The 26,359-nt window shown below is 37.1% G+C and overlaps 2 protein-coding genes across 5 annotated transcripts; both read right to left on the bottom strand.

Moving 5' to 3' along the window:
- Positions 1 to 195: 195 nt before the first annotated feature.
- On the bottom strand, positions 196 to 23,691 carry LOC100703743 (secretory phospholipase A2 receptor-like). 2 transcript variants are annotated; one of them, XM_025906076.1, is made up of 5 exons: positions 2,574 to 2,613; positions 2,186 to 2,295; positions 1,683 to 2,054; positions 1,174 to 1,524; positions 196 to 771 (listed from the first exon to the last, which is right to left on the bottom strand). In XM_025906076.1, the coding sequence occupies exons 2-5, from the start codon at positions 2,217 to 2,219 to the stop codon at positions 428 to 430; spliced, it is 1,101 nt and encodes a 366-aa protein (XP_025761861.1). In that variant the 5' UTR covers positions 2,220 to 2,295; positions 2,574 to 2,613; the 3' UTR covers positions 196 to 427. The 2 variants fall into 2 exon arrangements, 1 of the variants encoding a protein (XP_025761861.1); XR_003219519.1 differs by lacking the exons at positions 196 to 771; positions 1,174 to 1,524; positions 1,683 to 2,054; positions 2,186 to 2,295; positions 2,574 to 2,613 and adding exons at positions 23,125 to 23,165; positions 23,584 to 23,691.
- Positions 10,163 to 19,366, bottom strand: LOC112846516 (uncharacterized). Of its 3 annotated transcripts, none has more exons than XR_003219521.1 (3): positions 16,516 to 17,080; positions 15,292 to 15,511; positions 10,163 to 14,493 (listed from the first exon to the last, which is right to left on the bottom strand). XR_003219521.1 is itself a non-coding variant. In XM_025906077.1 (3 exons), exons 1-3 carry the CDS (start codon positions 19,176 to 19,178, stop codon positions 14,166 to 14,168), a joined length of 618 nt encoding a protein of 205 aa, XP_025761862.1. In that variant the 5' UTR covers positions 19,179 to 19,366; the 3' UTR covers positions 10,163 to 14,165. The 3 variants fall into 3 exon arrangements, 1 of the variants encoding a protein (XP_025761862.1); XR_003219520.1 differs by having other exon boundaries at positions 10,163 to 14,472; positions 16,516 to 17,077; XM_025906077.1 differs by lacking the exon at positions 16,516 to 17,080 and adding an exon at positions 19,088 to 19,366 and having other exon boundaries at positions 10,163 to 14,472.
- Positions 23,692 to 26,359: the final 2,668 nt, after the last annotated feature.

Here is a 26,359-nt window from a genome sequence, read left to right as displayed (position 1 = left end):
ATATAAATGCTCTGGTTTGTCGCATTAGTTTTTAATATTCACTAACCATTAAATATTAGAAAGAGTATCATTAAGACCAAGTGCTTAAAGACAAAAAACTTTTCAAAGATAAAAGATAAACAACAAATACGAAAACCAAAACTAACATGTTTCTAAAATCTAAAAACAAAAGTGTAATAATTGAATAATGGAGCAATAATGAGGAAAGTGAGTAAATATGACATCACTGAATCAGACAGTCAAAAGGAAAATGAGGAAACTGTATTTACTTTAGTGAAGATCAGATATTGCCAATATTGTGCTGTTTACAACTATGTTTTTTCTTTGCTCTCAGTTGAACTTTTGCCAGTAAAAAACAAAAACAAAAAACTCAGTGACACACATCAGAAATCTTATTTTGCCTCAATTCTGAAATAGTTCTGAAGTCTTATTTAAAACAAAAAAAATTATATGTCTCATTGTCTCTCTGACTGACCCACTCATGCTGTCCTCCACTCTGCATGCCCACAGCCCTGCCACACTCCTCAGTCTTTCCCTCTCTGCTCCACTTCTCATAGCAGACCAGCTTGTCATTGACCCAGAACAACAGATCCAGAGTGCAGGAGTATCGCAGGCCGAGCCAGACAAAAGGACTCGAGGCATTCTTGGCTCTCTTCTCCACCCATCTCTGTTGGTAATGGTTAGTGATGGAGACCAGGCTCATGTGAGACTCTCTGCAGTAATCCAAGGCCTCCTCCCAGGTCTTGTTTTCTTTGATCAGGATCAATTTTTCTGCCATAAAGATAAAACAACACATTCATTTGAATCTAGTGAGCTGTGTAAATGAGAAACTCTCTATGCTGTTGATTTTATTCCAATGAAACAAAAACTACATAAAGCTTGTGTGTTACTCTGCCCTCAGTAGAAAACAGAACAAACAACTTTCTGCAGGCAGGTCAACAACATCCTCAAATTAGAAATCCAAAACAACTTCTCTCCATATTTACAGACAACAGAGACTTTAAAACGTTGGTTCACACTACCAGTAGCTAAAAGTTATCCCACACATATTTAAGATCATCTGACTGTCAACTAAGTGTATTCATGTTTATGAGATTAATTCAGCATACATGGTGGAAGACAAATATACAATATGCTACAAAACTAGTCAGATAAATGTTGATAAAAACTCACCATCATAACAGAAGAAGGGTTTTTCTTTGTCACATTCATCAGAGCTCCATTTTCCTGATCTGTTTAACAGAGTCATAGCACATGTCTTCTTGTTTTGTTCATCATTGAATAACTGCATATCCCAGTATCTGAAAGAGAAATCACTCCCATCTGACCACCTCCAGCTGTCTCTGAACAGACCGACCCACACACTCATGACACAGCCAGCGAACAGGGCCTTCATTTCTTCTCCATCTACCTGATCGAGTCCACTGGCTAAGTCAGTGTAATAGGATCTGCAGTAGCTCTGAGCCTGTGTCCAGTTCTTCTTCTCCTTAATCAAATACATTGCTTTCTTGTCTTTCTTCATTTCTGGGATACCAACAGAAAAACACACAAAGACATCCCTCAGTAATTTGTCTCCTGAAATTCTGTCTGTATCTGTCTTCTCAATCCAGAATTATTTGATTGCAATATATTTTCATATCATGATATTATAATAATGTTCAATAGTGTCCACATCTCCTCACCATCATAGCAGATGAACCACATAGGATAGTCACATGAAACATCTGCCAGCTTGTCTCGTTTCCTCCCACAGTTTCCAGGATGTTCCCACTTTTGTCTTCCATTCAGATTCCAGCTGCTGTCACTTTGAATGTATTCCACTCCTGGCAGAGACCAATGCCACGTCCTGTTTCCACCTGTGTTGTTGTTCAGTCCAATCCAGGCTTCTCCTTGATTCTGTGTGGAGTTACGGAGTCTGCTCATGTCTGTCATGTCAAACACTTTGGCCAGGTCTGTATATTTCTCTCTGCAGTATCTCTGTGCTTCAGACCAGCTCTTGTTTTCTTCAATAAAGTGGTACTCATACTGTTGGCATGTAAAGAAGCAACACTGACCTAAAATACATTATATGAGATTATTTAATTAGCATTTTATTATCCTTTAAAGAGAAAAAAACCATATCTGTAATCTACATTAATTTTAATTTTAATTAAAAACAGTATATTTGATAAAACAATCCACTTACCCATCAGAATGAACAGATACAGACTCCACTGCATCTTTGATCTGACAGATGAAAGTGATGTTTTATTGGTGAAGGAAGCACAGATTTGAACTGAGCTTCTTTGATGCACACTTTATGTCAGGAAAGAAAAGAGGGATTAAACAGCAAGCTAGAAAGTAGTGTTAACTATTATAAACCATAATTCAGAAATTTATGAAGAAGCTGATAAAACCATGAATGTTACCCGTCTTGAAAGATCTTGTTATTTTAAGCTCACAAGTCTTTTCAGTAAAAGTTGTGCAAGATAAATGTTATTGTTTTGTAACACATGAAAAACATATTTTAAATATTCTCTACACATCATTTCTGTACCACAAATATGAAATCATATTACAGTTTTGATACTTACATGTTATAATTTCTTCTCTAGTCGGTGTGTTCATGAAGACAGCTCTCAAGGTAATATAGATATACAGTAAAAGAGAGCTCTTCTTTTCCAGCTCAGGATTTGAATGTTAAAACACAAGAGCCTGACTTTCCCCCTGAATGAATGATCCACAGTTGGGAAGGATTTGTATATTACACCTGTAAAAAGTGTAATTTACATCATAAGTAAACAGGAAAAAGGGGGGTGGGGGGGAACTGCACTGCTAACTTTCCATGAGCAACAACATATATACGTGTACTTATTTCTGTTGCTTAACAAGTTAATTCATTATATTAAACTGGATGGAGGCATGGGGAGAACATGATCCAATCTAGAAAGCAGAGGATGTCACTGCTCTGTAGCTACTCAGTCATTACTAATTTTACTAAACGCTACCTCAAACTGTCTTTCTAAGTGAAACAATCTTTTATATACTGATGTTATAACTCTATTCCAGTTGTTCTCAAGTACCACCTCATAAAATACACGGCTCTTTAAGTACCACCCTTATTACTGACATTAAAGTACAGTTGTATAGGCCTATTTAACACCATATGCAGTTTACGCTAGACAATTTTATTTCTAAGATGAATGTTATTTAACATTCACAGCAGGATATTCAGTCTTTAAGTGATGATGTATGAACTTCCAGATCCAAATTTCTCTTCGTTTATTAAGGCTTTTGTGTTTTCAACATGTTTTAATCTTATTCTATTTAATCTGATCAAGCCCCTAAAAAAGGCAATGATCACTGTCAGCCTCACTCAGTTTTTATTACCACTATTCATCGGCAGCACCCCAAAAAGGTCAGTTTTTAAAACCTTATGATGTAACTACAGCCCAGCCCATGCAGCAGTATATTAATGACTAACCTCGTATTGTTCTCCTGACTGAAGTTTGGTCCGTTTACAGAATCCTGCCATGTGATTGCATTTGTCCCTAACTATCGGGAAGCCTCACATTAACTTTTATAGAGTGGTAACAAGTGAGCTTTTATCCTCCAACTTCACTGTACTAATGTGTTTATATTAAGCTAACCACAGCTGTGTACTAGCCACCACGTAGCACATCATTATATACCATCTAGCTCAACTTATAGATTACCCACAAACTGAATTTGGACATGATTTACTACAGTGCCCGAAAAATCCACTGGAAAAAGGCACAAATGAGATGATATGTGTTATGTCTCATTTGCTCTTTCCCTCTGTGCTTTGTTTGTGCGCAGGCTCACACAGCACAAGGCAGTAGGGATGGGTACCGGTATCGTTCTGACATAAACGGTAGTAACCAGACCGAAAAGCAGGGCACATTTCGGTGCTTTATTTCAGTGCTTTTTTTTTCCTGAGATGTCATACACTTTGGATTCTAGCCAATCATTTTACCTTTCCAAGGATAGTAGGCGGGCCCAGGTACGTACGTTCTTTTAGAGCAGAGCTACAGATTAAAAATGCCCAAGACGAAGCGGTCAAAGTCTGGCTGTACTTCACAGCAAAAGATGCAAACTCAGCAGCCTGCAACAAGTGCTTTAAGGTGATACTGTGCAAAGGAGGTAACACCTCCTGTGTTTTGACGGTGTTGCTGTATGGAATATGCTTTGGGAATGTAAAGAGAGATGAGTGGTGAGAGTTTTGCCTGGGCGTCAATCCATTGGTAGTGCCTCGAGGTAATGCTTGTCCTGAGACTGTGTATCAATACAAGGAGAATATGGTTTTGGTTGTGTTGTTTTTGTAAGACTCAATACAGACGAGTGAGAGTGAGAGCTGCGTGTCAGTACCATTCATTCATCTCGCCTCATTTCTTCCCCTGTTGAAGGGCAAAACATCTCTAGTAAAGGTTTAGTTCTGTTTTCTTGTTCTCCTCATTTAGTCTCTGTGTTAAGTCTGCTTATGTCTCATGCTTCCTGTTTTATTTTGATAGTCCTTGTCCTACCTTAGTGTATCTAGTTTTGCTTCCCCTTGTCTCTTTCTGTCTGATTAGGCCCAGCTTTGTTTCCACCTGTTCCCCATCCTCTCGTTATCTTGCCTGTGTTTTTTAGTCCTCAGTCTTCCCCTGTTTGTTGTTGTCTCGTACTATCAAACCCTCAGGATGCTGTGTGTTATCGCTGTGCTCCCCTTTTCCTAGTCTTTTCCTTGTCCATTTCCGTAACCTATTATGGTAATACTCCTAGGATCAGAGACACTGGCCCTTTGAACAGAGAGCCAGTCCAAACTTCTGTACAGACATAACTGGGATCTTTACAGTATTTAACAAAAATCTGTGAAACTAACATTTTTTATGCAATTGTGAGATAGCCAGTGATAGGAAATAGCTAATAGTTCATTTTGAAAATGGCAACATTTCTAGCTACTGGTGCTTAGTATGACAATAATATGTATTAAATCAGGCATGTCAAACATAAGGCCTGGGGAGCAGAATTGGACCACAAAACTGCAATCTGGATTGCTGGACTGATTTAGAGGGCATCAATTTTGGGAATTTTAGCTGTATTTTGTTGACATTTTAAAGCTTTTTGTTGAGATCTGTTTATCCTATTGAAAAACACAAAAATCGAACTTGATTTAAGAAAATAAAGACCACTAAGTGCATTAAAAAAGGTGAGTCCAAAAAATATTTTTAATGCATGAATTATTTGCACAAATTTTACACAACCGGTGTGTAAAAGGCTTTTCTCTTGCTGTGTTCTCGCTGCGCCATCATCTTATCTAACACCTGTATAAGTGAACCTGTTTTATAAACGGACACATGATTTAATTGTTCTTCAAATTGTTCTACCTTGTTGAATCTATGCCATTTAAAATGAAGGCACTTCTAAAGACAAAAGTGGGTTAAACTTTGTACTAGCAACTCTGGACACTTAGAGTAGACAGGAAGCTAATCTATAATTTTTTTTATTTTATTTTATTTTTTTTGTTATTTTGTTGTTTTATTTTCTTGGGGTATTTTTTGGAGTGACCAATAAACCTGTTGGCCTCGAGGGAAGGCACAGCATTAATAGAGCTTAATGTGAAGTACAGTAATAGTAAACATGTGTTAATAAGTAATCTAAATAGCATTGTAGATGTCATTCTTTCACACTATGAAGAAGCAATGGGAACCTTCAAAAGAGTTTTACGCAAGCGACTGTGGGTGTGTAATGGCATTAATTCACTTTGAGCTGATTACTCCTATTCATTTTTACCTAAACAATGAAATAGTATGTTAGAAATGGAGGCAGAAGAGTAATATCATATTTTAATCCATAATACGTCATGCACAATTCCAGATGCCCTACCATCTGGAAAGCATCTGCTTGCGAGTAGTGTGGTGGGTCACACTTTCCTTTAGGTGGATTTCAGTTTCCTTCAGTCTTGTTTCCATAGATTTCACTTTTTCCCAAAATCTTTCAGGGGGTTACACATGTCAGGATGGTATGAGTTTGTTTCAGTAACTTATCACCACTGTGGGCCATAAAATGTTAAAATTCATTTTCTAAGCTGTTTCGGCACCACTCACTATCCAGACCTCTGATTAATATGATCAAACTGGGTGTTTGATGCTGTTTAAAGACTTCCTGTGTTGCTGTTTATTTGAATGGTAGAAATACCCTGCAGAGCACGAAAGCTATGACAAGACTTCAAGTGGTTTTTAGGAACTTTTGATGGCTATAATAATTTTTTTTTTTCATGTCAATGGCAAGGTAAAGCTGCTTTTTGAAATGCTTTTTTTTAGCGAAGTATATCTCTTGCAAATAAGTTGTTCTTGTGGCTGCTTGGGTCTTAGGGAAGTAAATCTCCTTTTCATTTTATGCCCTGACCCCTAGACGGGTCATAACATGAATATATAGATCCTCTATTTTTCTTGCATTTATCCAGCAGATAAATGTGACATTTAGCTTTTAATTTGGAAAATTACTATGGTATTATTAATGAGCTTTTTGAAAACATGGACATTATCTGGTCTTCAAAATGTCATAATTGATTTATAATTGTTTCATCTTAGTATACAGCACTTTAATTAGACAAACAGTGAAGTTAATTTTGCATTCTAATATGACAATTTAGGGTGGTCCTACCAAATTTCCAGGTTTCCAGGTTTTTTGAAGATTGATAACTTTGAGTCAAATTAATTATGAGTATTCAGCCAGAATGAAAAAAATGCTTAACAGTTTAATCAATGAAATCTCACTTCATTTTGTTTTACCTTTGCTTTGCAGCTCCACTTTTTCTGTCATGGCCCCAAAATCTTTCAGGAGGTTACACATGTCAGGATGGTATGGATTCATTTCAGTGGTATTAACACCACTGTGGGCCAAAGTCAAGCCACAAAACAAGAAAATAGACCGTAAAATGTTAAAATTCATTTTTGAAGCTGTTTCAGCACCACTCACTCTGCAGACTCTCTGATTAATATGATCAAACTGGCTGCTTTGATGTTGTTTAATAATAAGCAGTTCTCTTGTCTGCATCTTTATATCTCTTATCTGTTTGTACCAGTTGGACTCTGCAAAGCACAATGAGGAAGTTGCTTTTCTACTTCCTGACACAGAGGCTTGATTGGTTGACAGTTTAAGACCTTGAACATTGTTAGGTAGGCTGTAAAAGTAACGTTTATTTGAATGGCAGAAATACCCTGCAGAGCACGAAAGCTATGACAAGGCTTTAAGTGATTTTTAGGAACTTTTAATCACTATAATAAATTTATTATGTCAAAGGCAAAGTTAATCTGCTTTTTGCAACACTACAGAATTCAGCAAATCTGGTCTACATAAAATATGTCATATATTTTCTTACTCTCACTCTTTGGGTAATCTAGGAAGGTCAGACTCTGTTTTCGATTTATTGTTTTATGAGGTTATTTGTGTTCCTTGGAGCTCAGTTTTGTTTTGTTGTTTTCTTCTTGGTTTAAAGGGGAAATGAAATGCTACACATATACAGCCTAATTTACATCATTGAGCCCTGCTCTCAAAAACCGGCATAGGTGTAACTCTGTCTGCGAAGCTGGATTTAATAAATAACTGTTATAGGTTCCATGTCTTATTAAACACCATTAATTCTGTTACCAAACCTTCACCTACCCCACACTTACCAGTGTCTCCAGCCACCTGTGAAACCTTTTTACAGTTTCTTGTTAAAGATAAGATAAACCTTTATTAGTCCCACACGTGAGAAATGTGTTGTGTCACAGCAGAAAGTGGACAGTGCAAAGTTACAGTAGCAAAAATTAAGAAAAACACTGGAATAGAATAAGATGAAAAAGAACAACATATGTCACAACCCGGCTCAAAGGATGTGACACACAGTCTGTAAGATATTTTAATGAAATAAAGTAAAGAAATTCAAACACAGGTTAAATGATACAACAGCCATAACTGAACATAACAAAAGGAGCAAAATGAGCCCCAGATGAAGAGAAAAAGAGAGACAGAGGTTCAGTCAAGGCAGCTTTATAACTGGGACTGGCCTTCTCAGTTGTGCTGTACCCATAATTGGGTCAGCTCCACCTAACACATACCTGAAAGAGACAGTCAACAAGAAAACAAGGCCAGCCCACTGGCTGTCACACGTGCTATAAGCAATAAAATAAAATGCTACTTTGTCAGAAAAAAAAATACACTGTGTTATTGCACATGTGTACATGTGTGTGTTTGGTCATCTGCAACGTCTTTGTACTGGCAACAGTAGGAAGGAAATACCTGCAGCGTTTCTCTGTCCCACACCGTGGGTGCCGCAGCCTGCTACTGAAGGAGCTGGTCAGTGCTGTCAGAGTCTCCTGCATGGGATGGGAGATGACAGCTTAGCCACCATTCTCCTGTCACTCACCAGCTCCACAGGATCCAGAGGACATCCTAGAACAGAGCTGGCCCTCTGGATCAGCCTGTTCAGTCTCTTCCTGTAACCAAGCCAAGTTGCTGCCACCCCAGCAGACCACACGTTAAAACATGGCTGAGGCCACCACAGAGTCATAGAAGGTCTTCAGCAGTGAGCCCTTCACTCCAAAAGACCTGGGTCTCCGCAGCAGGTACAGCCTGCTCTGCCCTCTTCTGTAGAGAGCATCTGAATTGTGAGTCCAGTCCAGTTTATTTTTAAGATAAACACCAAGGTACCTGTAGCTGTCCACAGCCTCAATGTCCATACCTTGGATGTTCAGTGCTTGCAGTGGAGGATGTTTGTGCCTGTGGAAGTCTACCACCAGCTCCTTGGTTTTTTTCAGTGTTGATCTGGAGGTTGTTCTGCTGGCACCAGTCCACAAAGTCTTGGGTCAGTTCTCTCACCGATGAGGCCGACTATTGAGGATTCATCAGAGAACTTCGGGAGGAAGCATCATCCACTCCAATGCCAGGTTGGTAGGCAAACTGAAGTGGGTCCAGTGATGAGCTCACCAGGGGACGAAGCTTATGATCCTTCTGTTCCCTCGTATTCCTCAGCTGTGTTTGATCACTTTGAGCCTGTTTCTCTGTGTACTTTGGCTGAAGTAGGGCCCTCTGGAAAAGTCCAGAACTCCCATTGCAAAAAATCTGGGAGTGTTCTTTGATGGCAGTTTTTCATTTGACAAACAAATAAATCCTGTTGTAAAAGCCAGCTTCTTCCAGCTCAGGGCCCTTGCAAAAATTAAGAACATGTTGTCATTTGCTGACTTCAAGAAAGTAATTTATCTATTTATTTCATCTGGGCTTGATTAGTGTAATAATCTTTATTTTGATACCAGTCCGACTCTGCTCTCTTCTTCAGCTTGTTCAGAATGCTGCTGCCCAACTCTAGACAGGCACTTGTGAACGAGATGATATTTCCCCAGTCTTGGCTCGTTCACATTGGCTTCCAGTACGTTATAGAATTGATTTTAAGATTGTATTGCTTGTTTTTAAGTCTCTAAATGGATTAGCTCCAAAATACCTCTCTGATCTTGTAACTAAAAATAGTCAAATAGAACTCTTAGGTCAGCTGATAAGTTGCTTCTGATTGTTCCTAGCAGCAAACTAAAACCCAGAGGAAACCGGGACTTTGCGATTGCTGCGCCTAAACTTGAATAGTCTGCTTCTTCAAATTAAGACCTCTACAAAACTCGACATTTGTAAATCTCATTGAGAAACACATCTTTACTCCCTCGCTTTTAATTGTGACTGAGTCTTGTTTTATTCTTTTGGTGTGTATTTGTTTTACTTTTTACTATGTACAGCACTTTGGTCAACCTGTGTTGTTTTTAAATGTGCTTATAAATAAACTGATTGATTGAAAGTGACGATCATGAGAGTATTCCAAAGTGGAGTGGATATTTTCTCTGATTTGTGTGTGGACATGAAATATTTACTTTAATTTTCCATTCATTATCCAGAACTCTCTTCTAGATAGCAGAAAACAACAATGGATGGAGAATGTGTTCATCAGGATTAAGGTAAAACTCACTAATGGCATCTAGTGGACAAATAAGATATGACAGTCTGGAAGTAATTTATATATCATTATTATTATTAATGATAATAGTTGATATTATATGTTCTATTTATATTTTAAAATCTATCTACAGATTTAAAAATATCTACTAATCAAACTTATTTGTGGTAACATCATGACAAAAAATGCACAAAAAACACGTTCCTAAATGACAGTTTTATTCATTTCTATCCATTTGATGTCATAAATATATTACACACATTATTAAATGGCATATATTGACTGCTGAAGAGCACAATTTAAGAAGCCTGAGTAGCAAAAGTACAAAGTGAAACAAACGGTTGAACAGAAGAAAAAGGATCTGTAAAACAGAGCTACAAAGAGAAGTAAACATTTTGTTGATACAGTAAGTGATGGAGAATGAGCAAAACACAACAAACAAGCAGAACTCGTAATCCATCCTGTGGTATACAATTATAACAAACAGCATTTATAGTCAGAGCCGTGGGAAGGGAGTGTTGAAGTGTCTCTGTGTGTGTGTGTGTGTGTGTGTGTGTCTGCACAGATCTGGAGGGGACTACCACACTCCTGTGTACACAGCAGACAAGAATCAGCAGACAAAAAATGTCACAGATACACAGAGAGTTCAAGTATTCCAGTCTTGCAACTCTTAGGACAGCAGTCAAGACATGTAATTTAAGGCTATTCGCACAAAGTTAACTTAATATTTTAAAGTCCTGTGTGGCTTAGTGGGTAGAGCAGACCATCTGCTAGTGGCAAGGTTGGTGGTTTGATCCATGGCTCCACTTAAACTGTGTGTCATAGATCCTGAGTCCTAAATTACCTCCTTATCCCCCAAGCCTTGAAGTATAAGAAAGCAATCTACTGAGAGTGAGTAGAAAAGCAAATACATGCACTTAAATTATTTTCTTAAGGATTAATAAAGTATTCTGATTCTGATCCATACATACACCAGTCCATGCACCACAAAGTCAAGTTCCCTGTTGCATCCGAGGGATTAATGTCAAATTACTTCTTAAAGTTACTTTCATCTAGGTGCAAGATTTTAATGCTCCCCAAAATTGTTATTATAATATGTCCTAATATTTTTTTCTTAAAGAAATAACAGGAATAGTGTCTAAAGTGTTTTAACAAGTTGATATTTAGAATATATTTTGTCATTTCTGCCTTTTGCAGGAGGTGTTTCAACACACCCAGACATCCTAGTTCCCAGCCTTGTTTTTTTTTCCTGTTAGTAATTTTCTGTTATTTCATTGTTCATATCTGTAAAATGTATACATTTCCATTGCTGTATGTGTGACCTATTTTTTACTTTTCAAATGTTAAAATCTAGAAAAATAGTACATAAAAGATAAAACTTTAAAATTGATGCCTCAGTCAGAGGATCTTCATTAAGGCATGTTATAGTAAAAAATGTTGACATTTGACCAATGAAATACCTGATGGGCAGGTAAGCAAACTGTTACTGCACACCCAATCATACATATTGCTTACCACATTCAGTGCATGTGATTACTGCTACTTTTGCACAGCAGAGATAATCAAAGGATTGCTGTTTTTCTCATTTTGTTTCAGATGTGGACTGAAGTACGGGAGGATCTCACCACCAAACGAACACTCAGTAAATGAGTAGATGTGAGACTGAGACGTCACATCGTAAAAGGACACGAGAACTTGCCCTGCCAGAGGACAGCCTGTTGAGCCCCAGGATACTTCCAAACATATTAAACCTTTGCAGAGAATCAGGATCTTTCAACATCTTTCCACCATCCCTCACTTTTTTCCCCATTATCAGAAATTTCAAGGCTTTGGTGTGCGGTATCACATAAACATTCACTGCAATGACAACAATCTCTTGAACTGAAGCTTCTCCAGGTTTGCTCATCATATTCCAGAAAAAAATGTGGGCACCATGAACATGCGGGCTGATCTGTGCGAGGGAGGAGGACGGTAGTGACGTGGCATTTTCAAACCATATCGTTTTATCCTTCTGCACTGAGAAGCAAAACTTCTGGCTTACTTACTTTTTATAAGTTAAGACAAAAATAAACTGAGTTGATCAGCTTTTTGAATGAAAAGTATTGGTAACTTACATAAACTGAGTTCTAATAACAAGTTGATAAAAACTGGGTTCAGTGTACTTAACATTTTGAATTAAACACAATATTAGATTTTACAGTGAGGTATCTGGCAACTGTCTCACAGAGAAGCAACACATATTTCAATGATGATTAAAAAAACGTACCGACTTTGAATATTTTTACAGAATATTTTTAAACCATCTAGGCAGTGCCTCACACAGGAAACCAGGCAAACTCACTCAGCATTCAATGCTTGTCTTTACAGGAAACAAAAAGCAACAACAACAACATTTTTTCTTCCCATGAGATAGGGCGGAAGAAGCAGTAATACTAGTAAACACTAAGTATTGTGTGTACATGACAGTTAGTTATAAGATTTCATTCTTTAATAATTCCTCTTCAAGAACAGTTTCACGCTTTGAGTTTTACAGATAGAATATTAGAAAGGTGAGGGGAGTAATAATAGCTTAGTGGAACTTTAAGGACATATTTCATTTTTCTTTAAAAATTAATATCAATTTTCTGAAAACTAAAGCTAGTTACTGTCTAGACACAGGGATTGAGAAAATTGACAATAAAATAAAATAAATGATCAGCGACTATGGTTAAGACTGCAAGTACAATACCCGAATATATGTGTGATTTCTGTCTATGATTCATACATTTTTGTGCATATAAAACTATTTTCTATAAGGTCTTTTACAAGCCTGTGCTCCCATGCACAGGTGGTGTTTTAATATATTTTCCTATCCACCACCTGTAAGAGCACTCTTGCCTGACTAGAACACATAAATATAAACTTGACCTCTTATTTATGTTTGAAGCCAACGTTGCAAAAGTGCAGAAATCCTGAAAGAAAGCAACTACAATCCAATAAATTGAAAAACAGGCTGGTAACTGAGGTGGGCAGATTGATACAAATATCAGTAGTATTGATACCAACACTAGTATTGGTATCAGATCAATACTAGCACGACTGGGTCAATACTTGCTTTTATCATTCAAGTTCAGTATGTAGCCTGCTGAACTGTGTTAACTATTTCTTTGGAAAAAATAAACCTCAAACATGCACTATGGTCTCCAAACACCCAATTTTAGAAAACATGAAAAGCTCAAAGGTGTGTTTTGTTGTGTTAAGTAATTATTGTGGAAAGTAACAATCAAAGTGATATAGTGGTGATTAAAATGTGTTCAGAATTTGCAAATTGAGAATTCATCTTTCACAATACTGGCCCTGTATTTACTTGGTATTGGATCCATACCAAAATTCCAAGTGTGGCACAGCAAAGTATATACATGTTAAATGACCAGATACATGTGTTCAAATAGCATCAATTAACACACAGCTTCAGGTTTTTTATTTCTATTTAATTCTTCATAATTAAACAATAAGAATAAGTAGTCTGATATCCTGTAATCAGTATGAAGCTATAATTTGATGAAGCTAAAATACAATAACATATTAAGTTTTTGTACAAAGTATCGGTATCGGATCAGTATCGGTGATACCTCCCTGAATGTTACTTCATCTCAATTTCTCAATAGTAACCACAAAACTCAAAATATGTCAACAAAAACCCACAACTCACTCAAACTGTTTAGATTTTTCATAACAAAATGACATAACAGAGCGAGTTGTTTAGGTGCCATAAAATAGAAACCAAAACTATGTTAACTTCCAAAGAGATTTAGTTTTAATGTTAGCATATAAAATATAGAAATTAAATAGGTTTAAAATATTTGCGGGACAGTATGGAAAAGACTGACAAATAAAAACAGAGAGGATCACAACGAAGCTTAAAATGAAAACCATGTTTATAAAATACATTGTCTTATTTATGATGGTATCATGATGAGTTTTCATCCATTTCTCTCTTTGTATAGCTGCAAATAAACTCTAGCTGAAAGTGCATTCATAAGAAATTTAACTGTTCCTTTTATATGTGGAATATAGTCATATTTTTGATTTTCTCACTGAATGCTATAGGACCAGGATTTAATGAGATAAGCAAAGAACATATAACAAATAATAATATTTAATGTAGCAAAGAGCAAAAATACACAAGGTGATTGTTTATCCAAGCAAAAAAAATAAAAATTTGCTAACCATGACAGCGTTCATCTGTTGGCTCCTGGAACACATATTTTTCAAAGTGAACAGGACGACACTGGTTTCCAACTTTGTCACAAGCCACTATCACTTTTGTTGTGTTTTCCGTAATTCTTGTAATTCTGCAGCTGCTGGTGTTCACTTCAACATCATATATCTTAAAGGTTGAGGTACTGATGCATAAGTTATCACGAACACGCCTGCCGGAACCATTACAGATCTTCACCACACGTTTCTCATCCTTCTTCTTGATGAAGGACTGCAGAGGTCTGTTGCAGAGTCCTTCATTCTCCAAGTACCTGAAGAGTCATATCAGTGTCCTATGTTAATGTAAGGAACACATTAACCTTTTTTTCTTTAAAAAAACAAACAAAAAAACCCAAAACACTTACAACATATAATTATTTTTAGTAAATGCTAAACAGCTCTTACTGGCTATTTTGTTGAGTACACCTGTTCAAAACAAATATAATCAGTCAGTCACATAGCAGCAACTAAGTGAATTTAAATATGTAATATGGTCAAGATGACGCCCTGAAGTTCAAAACAAGCATCAAAACGGTGAAGAAAGGTGATTTAAGTGACTCAAAATGTGGTAATGTTGTGGTTGCCAGAGTAACTGGTTCAAGTATTTTTTTTAAAAGTGCTACAGGTGTTTCTCATACAAACATCTCTATGGTTTATAGAGAATGGTCTGAAAGAGAGAAAATAACCAGTGAGTGGCGGGTCATTGCGCAGAAATGCCTTGTTTATGTCAGAGCTCAGAGGAGACTAGTCAGACTGCTCAAACTAGATTTTTGAACTAAGACTGAGTTCAGTGGGCTTGAATGTCCTCCATAATCACCACATCTCAATCCAGCAGATTGCCTTTGGGATTTTGGTGAAATGGGAGATTTGCATTATAAATGTGCATCTACTGTGATGCTGTCATGTCTACATGGATCAAAATGTCAGAGGAATGTTTCCAGCACCTTGTTGAATCTATGCCAAGAAGAATGTAAGCATATGGTTTGTTGAAAGCGTACTTGTGTACTGGATCCCATTGGGTTTTGCCAATTGCACTGTTAAGGAAAAGACAGCATTCTATGGATCTACCTATCTATAGGCCTTTAACTCACATTTGCCATGCCTCCTTTGAATTTCTGTTGAAGTTTTGCTGAAGGATGTGCTTCTGAACAAATCTGTTGAATCCATTATTGTTCCAGGTCCTCTGACATGGGCGATTGTTGTACTTGTTCCTTGAGTTGGAGTTTCGGCTTGGATTGTAAACCATTGCATTCCATCCATGCAGAAGTGCGAGAGTGCACACGATAGTCAGAAGGACAGCGTTCATTTTATCTAGTGTGTATGAAAAAAACATTGTGAGTACATTTATTCACACATTCAGAAGCAATGTAATACATGTCTAACACTACAAAGCACTGTATTAATCAACTTTGATGTTTTCTTGTTGTTTTTTTAAACAAGCCATTATTTGACTATTAATCAAATTATAGACAAAGATGCTAAAGTGTCATATAACTAGTAATTATAGAGCACTAAAGATTCAGCAATAACCATTTGCATACATATATTTAAACGTGGTAAAGCTTGCTGCTTCCCTTCCTCTTTTCATTCTGTATTTCCTGTCTTTATCTAAGTGTGCATGAGTGTTGAGCTTTATGTCTTCCACCAGCCTTTCAGTGCACATGTGTGCACTGACACACAAATTATTGGAAATCCTACTAGTGCTACTGTAAAAGCTCCAGTGTTTCACATCACTCTTCAACAGATCACCTTGCCAGTTAAAACACTTAAACTGTAAACTAACCATTATGTAACAAAACTGGTGGAAATAAATTCAAATAAATCCACTGTAAGTGCACTGTAAGTCTAATATCTACTTTTTCACATCAGGGTTAGGGTTAGGGTTAACCCTACCCTAACCCTACCCTATTATCATTGTAGTGGTTTTACTAACTACAATGTCGGAAAATTAAAGGTTTCAAAAGACTGTTTACTTGATAAATTATAAAAGATTGTCTTTATACATATATACAGGTCCTTCTCAAAAAATTAGCATATTGTGATAAAGTTCATTATTTCCTGTAATGTACTGATAAACATTAGACTTTCATATATTTTAGATTCATTACACACAACTGAAGTAGTTCAAGCCTTTCATTGTTTTAATATTGATGATTTTGGCATACATAACTCATGAAAACCCAAAATTCCTATCTCAAAAAATCATATGCAAATTTTTTGAAAAGGACCTGTATATAATTATTAGAGGCAGAAACTGTGTGTGTGTGTGTGTGTGTGTGTGTGTGTGTGTGTGTGTGTGTGTGAAAAGGTCTTACCAGCTCTGATCACATGAACTTCCTATGTTGTCAGTGTAGCTGTTTTAGTATGTAGGAGAAAAACAACTGAGGTTTGAGTCTATGATAAAAGTTCAGAAACATTTCCCTCTTTTAAACCAGCATCTTCTCTGGTGTGAACTATAACAACCAATCATTTGAAATTTCCCCTTTTTATAAAGTATATGTTAATGATCATTTCAAGGCAAATGAGTAATGTGTAAATGTTTTTTGACACAAACTGATAGCACACCCTTCTGTTTCTGTAAATAAAGAAGTTCACACTTGTGTCTGGTGTTAGTGTGAACTTTTCCATTTTACACCCACAGTGGGTGGACAACAAATAAACTGATGTATAGAAAAACAGAAAAAGAACACAAAGAGCACCGGCCACTGAGCTAAAATATTTCACTAGACTGTCATTGAACACCTTTATTATGAATCCATCATATTCCACATGATTGGCAATCAATAAACAAAATATAGTTGAAGTGTTTTGCTTTGTACGGAATTCACAGTGAGTTACAACAAGTTTAATGTGAAGCATTGAATTGTTTTTGACATTATCATGAAATAACACATGCTCACTCAAATGCAGTGTTGGGTAAGTTACTTTAAATTAGTAACTTAGTTACATTACTAGTTACTTCTCTAAAAAAGTAACTCAGTTACTTCAAGTTACTCGTTACTTTCAAAGTAACTAGTTACTAGGGAAAGTAACTTTGGTTTTACTCAGAATTCTCTTGTTAATGTGTTGCTTCTGTAACTGGATACCCAGCCAGACTGCCAGTCTTCTAGCTTGCTTACTTGCCACAAGTGCACTGTGCCACCTACCAATAGAAAGGAAAAAATAATGTGCACATTTCCACGAGAGAAATCCCACGCCTGGACTGTCGTTGACCGCCACATGATTCTAGCCTGCTTTTTACATCCAACACAAAAACTGCAGTCGTGGTGCTTTTGATTGTACTCAGAACTTGGAAATTCTGCCTTCTGAATAGGAAGATGTAGGTAACACCAGACTGCAGATGAGCTGCATACAGAGCTGGTCTGGGACAAAAAAATCGTCCCGGGCATTTTGACTAGAGACCGGCCCACCATTATAGGAAAAATCATAAAGCCTTTGAATGAAAATAAACACTGTTGTGACAGTGATGTACACTGTTCTGATGGTATATATGTATCAATCTATCAATTGTTTGTTGTAAGACTCAGATAATTTTTTTTTTTTTAAAGCGAGACATTTTAAATGAGAATAATAAAGAAAAGTATTTCCTTGTGCCCCCCTTTCCCTGTTAATGCCCTACCTGCCCCCCTGGCAACACTTTGCTAGACCCGCCCCTGCACAGTTACCAGCTGTCAGCTACATAGAAAAGGATCCTGGTGTTATTTGTCTCTCAGAAACAGTTCATAACTTCCCTTCAACTCATTCATGTCACCTAAAAGGTAAACCTGTTTCTCCATCACCTGTTCAGCTCTGATGATTCAGTAAGGACATCTCCTGGTTTCATCTGCATGTTTCCCTCTCACCAGATAACCAAACTGATATCATGACCAGCAGCTTTACAGCTGTGGCTCCAGCAAACATCAGCTGATACTAGAAATTAATATTAAATAAATTCTAACAACAGCTGATCAAGCTTAAACGTGCTGCTGTTGTTTAACGCGACATCCGCTGGTTTCCTCTTTCTGGCGCAAAGTGGGCGATAAATAAACAAGAGAGAAAAGCCGATCAGCTGATCATTGATCAGTTTCGTGATTGAAGTAGAAACAGGAGAGGAGAGAATGAGAGAAGAAGAGGCAGCTGTGCAGCTTCAGCTTTGTGTCTTTTTCATTGTAGCTGAAGTCCGGGACAAACTGTGTTCCTTTTCACCTCAATACGAAACGCGTAATATTTTCTCTGAATACCAGACGATTCTGTTTTTTACGGGACGGTTGGCAACTCTAATAATTAACTGTATGAACACAATAAAGTTCAACATCAGTAACATAGCACCCACACAGCTGTATAGAAACTCCGTCATGCTAGCTAGCACGCAGTACGAAAATGTCAGCATAACGAAAATAAACTCCACCTAAACTTGGTTTATATCTGACTCCGATAGACTGCAGGTCATAACTTCTTACCTGAAGTTCAGTTCACCTGACACGCGGACCGGCGGCCGCTTCGGGTCTCTCCTCTTGCCTCCCTTTTCCTTCATCCACCTGCTGGCCTCCACCACTTGCTAATGTTATTGAATCTGTGGAAGCTCCGCGATATCCACCACACGAAGTAACGAGTAACGAGCCTATCTAAATCCCAGTAACGAGTAACGCGTTCCTGGTTTTGGCATAATAACTAGTTACCGTGCTCGTTACCACAATAATAACGTAGTTACTGTAACGCGTTACTTAATAACGCGTTAGTCCCAACACTGCTCAAATGTATACAAGTGACATTAAATAGCAAATTCACTCATTGCACTCCTTTCTAAACTCATGTTTTATATTGAGAAAACAACTTTGTTCTTTTTTTACAGCAACTAAATTCATCTCATGAGTAACGTGTGACAGAGTCAGAGTGCTGACCACAAACCTTTGACCTTTGCCATGTCCAAGGTCTCTGACCCATGGAGCGCACGCCAGCAGCGCCAGTTGGCAGCCATTTCGGAGTTTACGACAGACATTCAGCATGTGGCTGGTAAATCCAATCACGTCGCTAACTGTCTGTCCCGCGTTTTGGTTTCCACGGTGTATGTCGGCGTAGACTACGCTGCCATGGCCGCTGAGCAACGTGCTGACCTGGACGTTCTTGCCCTTCAGTCAGCAAAAACAGGCCTCGTGCTGGAGGACACGCCCATGTGGGACGGCGATCCGCGCCTGCTTTGCGACATTTCCACTGACCGCCCACGCCCAGTGGTCCCCCTTTCATGGCGTCGTCGTTTTTTCGACTCGGTACACGCCCTCTCTCATCCGGGCATCCGGGCCTCGGTCAAGCTGGTCAGTGCCAGGTTCATTTGGTCGGGCCTTCGCAAATCGGTGAAAGACTGGGCAGCAGCTTGTATCCCATGCCAACGCTCAAAGATCCACAGGCACACACAGGCACCCCTCCAACCTTTCTGCGTCCCTGGTAGGCATTTCGATCACGTGCATGTGGATCTGGTTGGTCCCTTGCTGCAGTCACAGGGTTGCATGTGCAAGGTATGATATGCAAAGTTGGAAACACATTTTCATAACTGTCTAGTCAAAGGGTTTGAGAAATGTCAAAAGAAAAACAAATACAAATAAAGCAATTGTGGTTAAGGCTGCAAGCACATTAGCAGAAGTAAAGAACTGTAGTTCATGCAGTTATTTGTAAATACAAAACAAGCTATTTGTATCCGTGAACAGAGGGTAGCTTTGTAGATTGTGATCCTTCACTAACAAGTAACTTCTGCTTTATTGTTTATATATTTCTGTTTATGAAGGAACATTAAAGTGACCTTTGCTTACCTTTTGTTTTTGTTTGTTTGTTTTGTTTTTTAATTAATTCTGTTACACTTTTAGAGATGTGTTTTAAATCCAAAACCTCGAGCAGATTCTTCCCATTTGCTATAACATTGTATCTTTATTACACTGAAACATAATCTGCATTATTTTTATATAAACCTGGAAATAATCTGTAACTTTTAGAATTTAAAAACAAACTTTTTACTCTGTGCAGATTTTCTCATACAGTGGAATTGTTTTTACCTGCACAGTGTTTTCCTTTAACTTTACAGTAGTCAGTGTGAGCACACACGAAACACAGACCAACTGTGTGCATTGTAACTCACGACAGCCCTCAGCCAATCAAGACATTTCTTCAGAGCAACTTTAAGAATGTGCGTAATTTAAAGATAACTTTTTCAAATAAATCAAAAAGAAACATGTTGACCCTCTCTACGAGTTCTGCCTTGTGGTTTGTGGGAAAAACTTCATAATGCAGCAGAATAATGAACCCAATCACACCTTACACAGCTTTACAGATTTAAAACCAAACAGTGCTGACTGTGATGGACTCATTACTGACCTCTGTTACAGTTAACTGAACTCAACCAGTCTGATTATTCACAGGCGTGCAGAGAAAGGCAGCGCCATTCTTACATATATGACTCACAGTATCAGGTCTGCACAAACTCGTGGGGTCCATGCAGTGAGAGTGTTGCTGTCACTACAGTAAAAGTGTGAGTGGGGTCAGGCTGGGTGTTTGGAGTGGATATTTAATCTGACTTTATGTAATGAAAGTAACATGAACATCCCATTCATTATCCAGAGCTCTCTTCCATATAGCACAAAGTGACACAGGATGGAGAAAGTGTGCAGCAGGAAGAAAGTCAAACACACTGGAAACATCTAGTGGACAAATGAGGAATAACCACAACATCAAATAAATTTTACTCTTTTATTTGTATCCACATTTTGACAAATTTTTTTTCTTAATCCCTAAATTACAGTTTAATTTATTTACATTCATCTAATCTGAGTGTGTGCACCACTTCCTGTTATCAGAATACCAAATTTATAATGATCATAACTGTTGCAGATTTAAAATGAAACCGAGAAGAACTCATTCATCCTTTTGTATATAAATATAATGAATAGCATTTATAGTCAAAGCTGTAGGAAGAGCCTTTAAGTAACGGTTACTCAAGTGTGTGTGTGTGTGTGTGTGTGTGTGTCACATTATATATCAGACAGTCAAGAGGAAAATAATAAAACCATATTACTTCAGTGCAGATCAGATTAGATCAATATTGTGCCATTTACAGCTATAGATTTGATTTTTGCTTCTATCTGAAATTTTGATATCACCAAAAAAACAAAACACAAAGTGACACACAGCAGAGAACTACAAAATCACAATTCACTCCAGAATGAAATCTGTAATAAATGGAGATGAGATAAATCTTGTTTTGCCTCGTGTCTAAATTCTAAAAATGTTCTGAAATCTTATTTAAAACAAAGAAAATTATATGTCTCATTGTCTCTCTGACTGACCCACTCATGCTGTCCTCCTCTCTGTATGCCCACAGCCCTGCCACACTCCTCAGTCTTTCCCTCTTTGCTCCACTTCTCATAGCAGACCAGCTTGTCTTTGACCCAGAACCACAGATCCAGAGTGCAGGAGTAGCGCAGACCGAGCCAGACAAAAGGACTCGAGGCATTCTTGGCTCTCTCCTCCACCCATCTCTGTTGGTAAGGGTTAGTGATGGAGACCAGGCTCATGTGAGACTCGCTGCAGTAATCCAAGGCCTCCTCCCAGGTCTTGTTTACATTGATCAGGATCAATTTATCTGAACATAAAGAAAAAAACAACACATTCAGTTGAAACTAGTGAGCTCTAATCATGAGAAACTCTCTATGCTGTTGATTTTATTCCAATTAAACAAAAACTACATAAAGCTTGTGTGTTACTCTGCCCTCAGTAGAAAACAGTATAATAACATTAATGAACTTTGTGCAGACAGGTCGACAACATCCTCAAATATTTTTGTGTTTTTAAACTATTAGGAATCCAAAACAACTTCTCTCCATATTTACAGACAACAGAGACTTTAAAATGTTGGTTCACGCTACCAGTAGCTAAAAGTTATCCCACAGATATTTAAAGTCATCTGACTGTCAACTAAGTGTATTCATGTTTATGAGATTAATTCAGCATACATGCATATGTAGGTGGAGGAAAAATATACAATATGTTCAGTTGGATCTTGTCAGTGATTCCAGTGATCCTCCTTTTAGAGAAAACCAGTCAGACACATGTTGATAAAAACTCACCATCATAACAGAAGAAGGGTTTTTCTTTGTCACATTCATCAGAGCTCCATTTTCCTGATCTGTTTAACAGAGTCATAGCACATTTCTTGTTGCTTTGTTTATCATTGAATAACTTCATATCCCAGTATCTGAAAGAGAAATCACTCCCATCTGACCACCTCCAGCTGTCTCTGAACAGACCGACCCACACACTCATGACGCGGCCAACGAACAGGGCCTTCATTTCTTCTCCGTCTACCTGATCGAGTCCACTGGCCAAGTCAGTGTAATAGGATCTGCAGTAGCTCTGAGCCTGTGTCCAGTTCTTAGATATTGTTATCAAATACAATGTTTTCTTGTCTTTCTTCTTTTCTGGGATACCAACAGAAAAACACAGAAAGACATCCCTCAATAATCTGTTTCGTGAAATTCTGTCTTTTTTCTCTATTTACAATTTTGTGATTCCATTACATTTGTATTTTATGATATTCAAATAATATTTCATATTATTCACATCTCCTCACCATCATAGCAAATGAACCACATATTAGTGTCACAAGAAACATTTGCTAGCTTGTCTCTTTTCCTCACACAGTTCCCAGGATATTCCCAGTATGTTCTTCCATTCAGATTCCAGCTGCTGTCATTATGAATGTATTCCACTCCTGGCAGAGACCAATGCCACGTCCTGTTTCCACCTGTGTTGTTGTTCAGTCCAATCCAGGCTTCTCTTTGATTCTGTGTGGAGTTACGGAGTCTGCTCATGTCTGTCATGTCAAACACTTTGGCCAGGTCTGTATATTTCTCTCTGCAGTATTTCTGTGCTTCAGACCAGCTCTTGTTTTCTGCAATATAGTGGTACTCATACTGTTGGCAGGTAAAGAAGCAACACTGACCTAAAATACAGAAATATGATAAAAATCTGATTAAAGAAATTAAACATTACGGATTAAAACTGTCACATAAATGGCAGGCTTGAGAAGACTGAGTGACTCCAAATGTTGATCTGTTTGCAATGATTTCATTAGCAGAAGGATCATAAGTGTTTAACTAGCATGCATACTCTAGATCTGGATACATAGGAAATCTTTTGCAGAGCTGAGAGTTACAGCCAAATAAATACAAATACACCCATATATATATATATATGATATAAAATAAAGTGCCTGCAGAGGTATCGGGAGATTATTTAATTTGCTTTTTTATTCTTTAAAGACAAAAAGTAAAAAAACCCAAGAAAACTTGTGAGGTCTTAATCTACATTAATATTAATTTGAATTAAAAACAGTATATCTGGTGAAACAATCCACTTACCCATCAGAATAAGCAGATACAGACTCCACTGCATCTTTGATCTGACAGATGAAAGTGATGTTTTATTGCTCAAGGAAACAAAGATTTGAACAGAACTTCTTCGATGCAAACTTTGTGTCAGGAAAGAAAAGATGGATTAAACAGAAAGCTAGATAAAGAAAAATAGTGTGAACATTATGAAACAGAACAGAAATGAATTCATTTTAAATAATTCAGCAGCTCATGGAGAAGGTAATGAAACTATTAATGTTACCCATCTTGGAAGCTCTTGTTATTTTAAGCCTGTAGGTCTTTTCAGTAAAAGTTGTGCAAGATAAATGTTAATTGTTTGTAACACATGGCAAAATATTTTAAATATTCTCTACACATCACCTCTGTACCACAAACATGAAATGATATTACAGTTTTAAACTTACATGTGAGAATTCCTTCTCTATCCGATGTGTTCATGAAGACAGCTCTCAGGTAAATATTGAAATACAGTAAGGAGAACTATTTTTGTCCAGGTCAGGATTTAAATATTAAAATAAAAGTCTGACTTTCCCTCTGAAAGAATGATCCATTGATGAGAGGGGTTTTTATTTTCCAGTTATGAAAGGTGTCATTTACAGAAAGACAGAAAGAGAGACAGAGACAGATTCATCATGTGTTTGATAAAATGATGCAGGGCTGTTGGATTACCAGGATAAAGTTTCTGCTTCCAACTTTTGAGTCATTTTAATAAATTTGACTATTAAGGCACACTGAGTATCTAACTCTACTTCTGCTTTCGCTCATAAACAAATTCTGTGCTGTGAGTGGGAAACAAATGCTATGCTCAGTGAAATTATGTCTATGTTTGTGTAAGGCACACTGACTTTAACACATGACCATCAGGCAGTGTCATGGAGGCTGAGATCTCTCGGCTCGACTGAAAAGCTCAACATTCAGTCTAATATGTGATTTATAGAGACTAAACTAATCTGTTCTTTGTGTTTTGTTGCTGGTAGTGAGTTTAGTGTTTATTCTTAATCAAAAACTGAATCAAAATATAAGTTTGATTAATATGTTAACAGAAAAAAGTAGTGCGAGGACTTTGTGTGTGCAGACATGATCCATCATTGACCTTTTATATTCTTTTCTGGGACTGAGAAGAGAAGAACCGTGTCACCAACTCATCATTATACTTTAGAAGAAGACAAACATTGTTGAAAGTTGTAAGTGTTAAATACAGAATTATGATTCTTGTGATTTTTGCTAGTTAGTTATGCTGAATCAGTTAAATGCAATACAACTATACAGTATGGCACAAACTTCACAACCGCATTCACTTCCTCTTAAAATCATCAGCTCTTCACAATAAAACAGGAAACTTGTACAAATGAATCATATATCATTCAAATGCTCTTTTAAACTTATTAAACACATTGTACTCCTTTTAAAAGGAATTTCAAGAATTTTCTGAACACTTTAATTATTATTATTTTATATTTTAATGGATTCTAACATTTTTAATATTTCAGTGCATTTTAATTAATGACAGTTTGAACCTGGTTACAAACAAATAATTTGGTTAAGTGAAATAAGTAAACGAGTTAAAGAAAAACAGGAAAATGTCAAATAACAAAAACAACTCCCACATGTGCTGAATAAATCAAGAGGCCATTACACCATAAATTGTGTTTGTTTATAAATAATCTGTATTTACATGTACCAACCAAGGTTGTTTTTAACTACATTGATTGTCTTTATTAGTAATTCATTATATTTCACATGATTGATCATTAATAAAATAATCACAAATAAGTACTCAATAACAAAATATAGCAGAAGTATTTTTGCCTTGAATGGCATTCACACTGAGTTGCAACAAGTTTAATATGAACAACTGAATTTTTTTTCAGCAGTATCATGAAATAACACATTCACTCAGATGTATACAAGTGACGTAAAATAGCAAATTCGCTCATTGCACTCCTTTGTACACTTTACATTTAAAAATAACTTTCTTCTCTTTCTACAGGAACTAAATTCTTCTCATGAGTGATGTGTGACAGAGTCATTGTGGTAGCTACAAACTAAAGTGAGTGAAAGTGTCTAACACAGGGTCTAAAACTCACGGCCATGGGGCCACTTGAGGCCCACGTCACCCCTATTTGACGTGAAGAAATATAATGCAATTTGGCCCTTCGAAGTTTTTTTGTTAAGGAGGATTTGTTTTTTGTTGAGAGCAATGTTAAAATAAGTTCTTTAAAAAGCAAAAAAAAGATTTCATATGTAGGCAACATGAGCAGAGAGCACAAACATGTTGAGGGATTAGGGATCTGCATTTTTATTTTGTTAAATATGAACAAAATTTTAGCAGAAGTGTTGCCACGTGTCTGGCCAGAAAGAGAGGACCAATGTGTTTATCTTCGGTAGTTCAATGGCTGCCCTCTGCTTAACTGGGTGAATGGGTTAAATGCAGAGGAGTAATTTCCCTACGGGGACTAACACATACACACACAGGCTTCAGTTAGTTAAGGGTGATAAAAAAAAACAAAAAAACATTTGCGTTCACGTTTGCAGTTTTGTCTTGTTATAGAATATTTGAAATTTTAAAAAACAAACAAAACACTACATTTTCGGAAATTTTTGTGGGTGTTTTCTTGTTTGTTTGTTTATTTTTTGTACTACTTGAGCAATAAGTGGCCCTCCAATGAGATGACAGTGCCAGCAGTGGCTCACAGCTCATTTAAGTTTGAGACCCCGAGTCATATTATTGAAATCACACCTTTGATTACTTTTTGATGTTTTG

Source organism: Oreochromis niloticus, linkage group LG3 (genome assembly GCF_001858045.2).
Source record: "Oreochromis niloticus isolate F11D_XX linkage group LG3, O_niloticus_UMD_NMBU, whole genome shotgun sequence".
In the NCBI taxonomy this organism is placed as follows: Eukaryota; Metazoa; Chordata; class Actinopteri; order Cichliformes; family Cichlidae; genus Oreochromis; species Oreochromis niloticus.
Note: the sequence above shows the minus strand (reverse complement) of the source record. Positions and strands in the feature narration are given on the sequence as shown.

Bases quoted from the DNA above. Each gene is read 5' to 3' on its own strand.
- LOC100703743 (XM_025906076.1), bottom strand. From the start codon at position 2,219: ATGCAGTGGAGTCTGTATCTGTTCATTCTGATGG. The intron at 2,055-2,185 runs GTAAGTGGATTG...AATGTATTTTAG, and splicing joins GTATCTGTTCATTCTGATGG to GTCAGTGTTGCTTCTTTACA. The intron at 772-1,173 runs GTGAGTTTTTAT...TCTTTATGGCAG, and splicing joins ACCCTTCTTCTGTTATGATG to AAAAATTGATCCTGATCAAA.
- LOC112846516 (XM_025906077.1), bottom strand. From the start codon at position 19,178: ATGTCTGTCGTAAACTCCGAAATGGCTGCCAACTGGCGCTGCTGGCGT. The intron at 15,512-19,087 runs GTTTGTGGTCAG...CATACACACTAG, and splicing joins GGACATGGCAAAGGTCAAAG to ATAAAATGAACGCTGTCCTT. The intron at 14,473-15,291 runs GTGAGTTAAAGG...ATGACTCTTCAG, and splicing joins TCAAAGGAGGCATGGCAAAT to GTACTTGGAGAATGAAGGAC.